We start from the raw sequence: 7,353 nt of genomic DNA on the forward strand, positions 1-7,353 counted from the left end.
ATCTCTGGAGGTGTTTAAAGAAAGACTGGACACTCAGTGCCATGGTCTAGGGGACAAGGTGGTGATCAGTCACAGGCTGGACTTGAGGGTCTCAGAGGTTTTTCCAATCCAAATGATCCCGTGGTTCTGCAATTCTTTTGCTCCAGAGATGTCTTTGGGAGACGGATACTTTATGAGATCATTCTCTTCTGAAACGCTGCTTGCTACCTACAGATGTATTTACAGAGAGAGCTGAACATCTGAACACTTTCCTTCATCCACTCAGCTTCCCCTTCCCTCACTCTGTCATCCTTGAGGATCTCCACGGCTCGGGCAGAATGCAAATCACCTCCTGTCTTCCATAGATCTCCTGGCGACATCCTGCACAGCCAGTGCCAACTTCAGCCAAGCTTCTGGCAGCGCTGTTTGTGGTAGCGACCTTGTCTGCCACCGCACGGCTCCTCACTGGGAAGCAGCCCTCCCCAGCACGGGCTGTGCCCTCTCCTCCGTGCAGCCCCTCCCCAGCACGGGCTGTGTCCGCTCCCCCGGTGCAGCCCTTCCCCAGCACGGGCTGTGTCCGCTCCCCCGTGCAGCCCTCCCCAGCACGGGCTGTGTAAGCGCTGTGACTCCCCGGAGGCGGGGCCGGCCCGTCCCGGCCGTGTCCGTGTCCGTGTCGGTGTCGGTGCGGAGCGGCCATGCTGCGGCTGGGCCGGGCGGTGCCCGCGGCGCTGCGCGGGGCGCGGGGCCGGGCGGACGCGGCCGGGGCGCAGCGGGGCCCGGAGGTGCTGCTGAACGCGGCCGGCGGCGGTGAGTGCCGGCACCCGGACCGCGGCTCCGGTTCTGCCCGTCCCTGCTGGGCACACCTCGGCCTGGCGTGAGCAGGGGTGACAGCCCTGCCGAACCCGGGGTGCTCCTTGTTGTTTTGCTTTCAGTTATGCCTTGATATTTTTTTTCCCCTAAAGTAATGTGTGCAGGAGACCTCAACACAGGAAGTTCTGCTTTGCATACTTTAGATTTTTCTAACAGCATTAACCTGTCTGTGCACATTTGTCCATGAGAGCCACCAAGCAGTTTGAGGTTTGGCTCAGATTGCCATTACTTTACTTTCTGTGTACCTGTTGCAGGAGCTTATAAATAGTTGTTGGTATTTTGCTGGTTACAAAGATGCTAAGTAATTCCCAGCTGTAAATTTCCTTTGCTAACGCCAGCTGTTTGCTTGTGTCTGCCTTCCAGTGTGACACAGCTCTGGTTCAGTAGCTGGCCACTGCCATAGGCAAAGAATAAACAGAATTCCAGCAGGGCAGAAAGACCAAACAAGGCAGGTGCAAGGTACAGCTGTGAACCTACAGCACAGCAACAGCATCTTCCAGTGTTAAGGCCTGGGAGGTGAGCAGAAGTCCAGAGAAGGAAATAGGAGATGTTTTTTCTCTCCAAAGCATACAGATGCCATTGGATAATAATTTACAAATCACATGTGCAAAGAAGTAGGTAAATGCGAGTTTATTTTTCTGCTTGGACTTAGGAACTTTGAGTGGAGTCCTTTCTGTTGATGAGCTTATAATGTTGAAATTAAATGGAGTTCAGTTTCAAAATGGTTCTGGAACATGAACTGAGAGTGACCTGTCTCTGCTGTGCTCATGCAAACAGCAATCCCAAGAGGATGGTTTCCTTCATTAGGGAATGTACTCGAACACATAAAGACTGTACAACAAAAAATAAATTAATTAACATTCAAAGGAGAAACCTAAGATGGATCATTTGGGTTTTAGTTTGTTGTTTGAGATTTTTTTCCCATTTCTGCAGTGATTCTGAGATATATGTTCTTGGATGTCCTGTTCATTTTCTAAAAGTCTGCTTATTCATAGTTTTTTACAGTGCTACTGAATTTTACAGTTGTTCTGCATAACTGGGTTTTACAGACATGGTGTGCCACCTCCAGTTTTAAAATAACTGATTGTTTTAGAATATACTTTGTATGCATTTTCAGGAAGGCAAAGATGCAGCATATGCAGATATTATTCCCAGTTGAATTACTGTGTCAGAGAACTAAATGAAGTGTAACTGAAATTGTCTCCTATTACTAAGGTATTGCTGAAATCCTAATGAACCGACCCCACGCGAGAAATTCACTGGGAAGAGTATTTGTAAATGAAGTGAGTATGGGCCTGGCCTTGTGAGCATGTTTGTAACCATGATCAATAACTAACTGCACTGAGAATAGCTGTGGGAAATACAAAAAAAAAAACTTATGATGAAGGGCAGTGGGAGATGGCACTGGGGCAAGGCAGGTGAACCTGGAGAAAAACAGAACTGCCTCAGATGTAGACAGAGATATCTGGGTTAAGTTAGCTACTTTAATTTATTGAAGTTAACTCAGATGCAAGTTACTGTCCCTACTGTTGCACCATTACAACAAAAGCACATTCACTGTCACACCTTAGCAGGTGATCTGTTCAAGGATGACACATCCTTAACAAAGTCTGGCTCATGCCTGGACAGGAAGGGAAGTTTTAGGCACAGCAAAGGTTCATCTCTGAGTGGAAGGAAAAAAGAGATGGGGAAATGTGTTCATTCTGAATTTGTCGTGGAAAAACCTGCAGGTTCCACTTACATGAATTTTCTGGTACCTGCAGGGAAAAAAACTAAAAACTTCTATCATAGATTAGGAACTTGCTATAATTTTAGTGCAAACACACATTCATATGCCTGAATTTTTTCTTCTCTTGTCTGCACTCCCTCCCTTGTAGCTGTTCAGTGCCCTGGACCAGCTCCGCTTCGATGAGCAGGTGCGTGTGGTGCTGTTCAAGAGCCAGGTGAAAGGAGTGTTTTGTGCAGGTGAGTAGCAAAGGCTCTGCAAACTATTCTCAAAAAAATGTGGTGCTTCTTAGGGCTGTGTGCCAATCAGATCATGCAGAAAAGCAGTTGGAAATGAGTGCTAAAATAAATAAAAATAAATCTGTCAAAAGGATGCAGAGGATCACCCTTGTAACTGCTGCAGCCCAAATGTCCACATCACAACTTCCACAAACCTTACTTAACTGGAATGCTGTATCCCAAGACTTTTTTAATGGTTTGTCCTCTAAGAGGGACAGGAGGGAAATTTCAGATGTCTTTTCCTGCATTCTAACCTTTTTCTCCTTTATTTAGGAGCAGATTTAAAGGAACGTGCAAAGATGGATGATGCAGAAGTTGGAGAGTTTGTTAGAAAACTGAGAAATCTTATGGATGAAATAGGTAAAGGATTATAGCAGTTGGAAAATTTATCCTAGACCAGCTGTAGTGAAACATTTAGAAATGCTGTAGGAGGGGATAACCAGCAGGTTATCCACCTAGGAGGAGCTTTCAGCTTATGCCTGAAAGAAAGATCCAATTAGAATTAAATTCCAACCATCCTGCTGCCCCTCCAAGGAGAAGATGCATTTCTTATCCACAGCAAAGCACATACACACCTATCTAACAGAAACCTGCTCCAAGAAAGCATTTAATTATTTCACACTTCTGTGGAATCCTTGGGAGGCAAGTGCTGTGTTGGTTGTCCCACCTCCACTACATGTTCAGAAACACTCAAAATATGGCAGAGACCTAAGAACATGGATTTGAATCTCTGAATGGATTTGCTAAATGGATTTGTGGAATGTTGGGTGGAGTGTATCTACAACTCCCTCACCTCCCTTTCCTTTTTCTTTGCAAAAGGCATATGAACTTCTGCAATTAATTTTCTTTCCCTATTTATGAATTATTCTGCTCTCAGTAGGAAGAAATACCAAAGTCAAATCTGCCTAAAATACCAATCAGAATTGCAATAGTTTTTTTTTAAATGACAGGAGCAGTCAGAGGGGTGGTTACAGCAGAGAGCTAGCTCACTTCTGAAGTTTGCATCCAGCTGCCTGAGTATTTAAAAAAGTATAACTAATCTCCAGATACATCAAGTTCCTCAGCTGTGAGGTAACCTAGTTAAACAGTGTTTACTGTTCCTGTTTTCAGGAGCCTTGGCTAACAGAAGCACCACAAGCACTGAGTGTTGTGACAGGGCCTGGGGATGGTGTCTTCTCTTTGGCTGTTTAACTGCAACAGATGAATATTCACGTCATAAATTTGCAAGGAGAGGACTGATCCTGTTTTGCATTGCAGTATTTTGTGTTTGCAAGCTTCTTGGCATGAAGAAGCATGTTTTACATTCTTACAAAGAAGGGAGAAGTGCAAGAAGATCAGTTTTACTGTTTCCAGACTGAAAATTTGTGGCGGAAGAAAACACATTCTAGAGCAATTCTGAACTGAAAGCTTTAGAACATAAGGATTTAAATTCCAGGACCTTGTGAAACAGAACTTGTGGAACACAACTGTGCAATCTGTGCTCTCTTCTGCAGCTGCCCTGCCTGTGCCCACGATCGCTGCAATCGATGGCTACGCCTTGGGCGGTGGATTAGAGCTGGCCCTGGCCTGTGACCTCCGAGTAGCAGGTTTGTGTTGCTCAGGGTAGCAAACTCCTGGTGAATGATGGCTGCATTTTAAAGAGAATTTACACACATGACAGTGGATTGTTAATGGAATACAGAAGCTTGAGAGAAATTTAACAGAAGGTTGTACAGAAATTGTGACAGTTACTATTTGGAAAGTAGTTCCTGTGCTTAAAAAGTAAAGCCTATTTTAAGGTAAAATTAGGATTCCTTTAGAAAACTATATATTAATAGGATTGAATAGTTATTGTAACTTAATACTGGATCAGATATACTCTGGCTAGATCTAACCTTCCCAGCTTAAATCAGTTTGGGTTGGAAGACTTACTTCTTTTGTTTCCATGCTTCCATCCTTTACATTTTATCTAGCAGGGACCCAAGGTTCATTTTTCTAGCTAAAATTGTTACACTGGGGTAAGCAGACTTGAGACAGACAGTAAGTACTGCAGTATTCAGACTTTTTGGCTACCTGGAGAAACGGAGTTCCACTTCAGTATTGACAGTTTTTAATTTTCTTGATCAGTTCAATCTGGAAAACTTCTAGTTATACCAATCACAATGTAGCTGACCCTACATTTATTTTTTTACAGCTTCATCAGCTAAAATGGGTCTTATTGAGACCACACGAGGACTTCTGCCTGGAGCAGGTAACCTTCATTAAATCTTAACCTTCATTAAACCTTCATTAATATTCATTAAATCTCACTTTCTCAGCTGTATTGTAAATATTTTGCCATTAAAGCATGTTCTTGAACACTTGAAGTGTTTTGCATGGAAATTAGAAGTAGCATCTTACAGTCATGATATGAATCGAAAGTTCTGTCTCAGACTTTCTCTGAATTTAGGAAAGTCCCTTTCCACACTTTTTATCAAAATACTGAAATACAAAATGTTAACATATTCAGCTAGTAGTTATTAAAGAAACACACAATCCCTACATTTTTTAAGCCTCCTGGTTTTATAAGGAGACAAAATGGTACAGGGCATTTGTCAGAAATGGAAAATGGTGTTTTCCCTGTTGTCCCAAGGTGGAACCCAGCGCCTGCCCAGATGTGTTGGAATAGGTCTTGCAAAGGAACTCATTTTCACTGGCAGACAGATTGATGGAGAACAGGCAGCCTCCATGGGGCTGGTAAATCACTCAGTGCCACAAAACAATGAGGGAGATGCAGCTTACCAGAGAGCTTTAACTTTGGCTAAAGAAATCCTGCCCCAGGTAAGTGCATTGTTCACGGGACCAATGTAAAGTCAGCATCTGTGCTCCCCTTAGGAGAGAGCAAACACCTGGGATTCCTTTCTCTGAAATCCTGAAGTCTCTTTAAGTCTGTTCCTTTTTGTGGATGCAGTCTGTGTAGGAACAGATGTTACCATCCAGCTGCTTAACCCACAGGACAGTTTAACCCCCCAGCTGCAGCCACACAGACTTGCAGCACACATTGAAACATCACACCATGTTCATCTGTGAACTGCAGACAACACCAAATTGATTTAAAAAAAATACTTACTAACTTACTGCAAATTTCTGTAGATATAATGTCATTTAGAGCTAGTATAATAATACAACAATTCATCTAGTATGAATTCATGTGAATTTAATTATTTTAAAATATTTGTTATGGTTTGGTTTTGTTTTTAATAAAGGCACCATTTGCTGTGAAAATGGGAAAACTGGCAATAAACAAAGGAATGGAGGTAATAATTATTTTTGTTTATATACTGAGGTGAATGAAAAAGATTAGCAGCTCTTACAAATTCATTTTTACTAACAAAAATGTTTTAGAACAGATGAGTTCTAATTTTTTTCTTAATATCAGACATTTAAAACCATTTCATAGCTTTTAAAAGATTTCTTTAAAGATAAAATTAAAATGGCAGGGTTTTTTTTCTCTACAGATAGTAACACTGTACTTCTAATATTGAAGATCACTTACTATGACTGTTTGAGAGTGACTGACTGCTGTCATTGATTTGAGAGCTATGGAGTAGCTTTGAGGGCTGTACCTCACACAAACCTCACACCTCTCCTCTCCTTCCCAGGTTGACATTGCATCAGGGATGGCTATTGAGGGGATGTGTTATGCTCAGGTAAACTGCCTTCAGAATTCATTCCTGAAAAGAACAGCTGCATGTTAGTTATAGAATGAGTTTTATGAATGGTTTTAATTTAATAAATTCAAAACTATTCCTCCTGTAGTTCTTTGTGGCAAGTTTTGAGAGCGTGCACCTTTCTCAGCTAATGGAACAATACAGTGTGTTACAATATTCCAATATAATATTTTAAGAGGATGATGATTATGTAAAACTGTTTTCCTATACAGATCTATGGGGTTTTTTTAGATGCTTTGTGTGTGAGTTACACTACAACCCTGTCTCTTTTTTCCTAATTGCAAAACATGGAACTTTATGTATCATTGAAAGAAAAGCAATCTTAGACCACTACTGACAAATTATCCAGGACTTAAAAATGCATCAGACTTATAAATGGAAAACATACCTCTTTCTTTTCTTTGTCTTCTCACGTAGAATATTCCCACCAGAGACCGTCAGGAAGGGATGGCTGCCTTCAGGGAGAAGCGACCACCTCGCTTCACTGGCAAATAATGCTCTCTGCTTCCCCTTGAGCTTTTGGAGATAAAGCAGGACTGAGGAGGATCCACTGATTTCTTAGGACTATTTTTACAACACCATTCTGTGCACTTAACTCCTTCCCTAGGACTGCATTTCTGACTACTCCACTGGATCATTTTTCTGTAGGAATCTCCAAATAAAGATTTAACTTTGTACACCTGATCTTTAAAGCATAATTATCTGGAGTCAGTGGTTATGACTCTCACACAGATGTCAAGTAAGGAATATGGAGAAGCTTTGGATATTGGCTCACCATAAGCAATTTTTTTTAAAAAAAGGCAGAAAACAT

General features: G+C 42.1%; 1 protein-coding gene across 1 annotated transcript; it reads left to right on the plus strand.

The window, feature by feature from the left end:
* Nucleotides 1-698: 698 nt before the first annotated feature.
* On the plus strand, nucleotides 699-7,226 carry ECHDC2 (enoyl-CoA hydratase domain containing 2). Its single transcript, XM_033067496.1, has 10 exons — nucleotides 699-786; nucleotides 2,065-2,132; nucleotides 2,727-2,814; nucleotides 3,127-3,213; nucleotides 4,347-4,439; nucleotides 5,027-5,083; nucleotides 5,465-5,652; nucleotides 6,078-6,128; nucleotides 6,474-6,521; nucleotides 6,960-7,226. The coding sequence occupies exons 2-10, from the start codon at nucleotides 2,082-2,084 to the stop codon at nucleotides 7,035-7,037; spliced, it is 741 nt and encodes a 246-aa protein (XP_032923387.1). The 5' UTR covers nucleotides 699-786; nucleotides 2,065-2,081; the 3' UTR covers nucleotides 7,038-7,226.
* Nucleotides 7,227-7,353: the final 127 nt, after the last annotated feature.

The sequence above is a fragment of the Catharus ustulatus genome, chromosome 9 (assembly GCF_009819885.2).
Source record: "Catharus ustulatus isolate bCatUst1 chromosome 9, bCatUst1.pri.v2, whole genome shotgun sequence".
NCBI lineage: Eukaryota > Metazoa > Chordata > Aves > Passeriformes > Turdidae > Catharus > Catharus ustulatus.

Coding starts and splice junctions, on each gene's coding strand:
- ECHDC2 (XM_033067496.1), top strand. CDS start 2,082: ATGAACCGACCCCACGCGAGAAATTCACTGGGAAGAGTATTTGTAAAT. Junction 5,084..5,464: donor AGGACTTCTGCCTGGAGCAG/GTAACCTTCATT, acceptor TGTTGTCCCAAG/GTGGAACCCAGCGCCTGCCC. Junction 5,653..6,077: donor CTAAAGAAATCCTGCCCCAG/GTAAGTGCATTG, acceptor TTTTTAATAAAG/GCACCATTTGCTGTGAAAAT.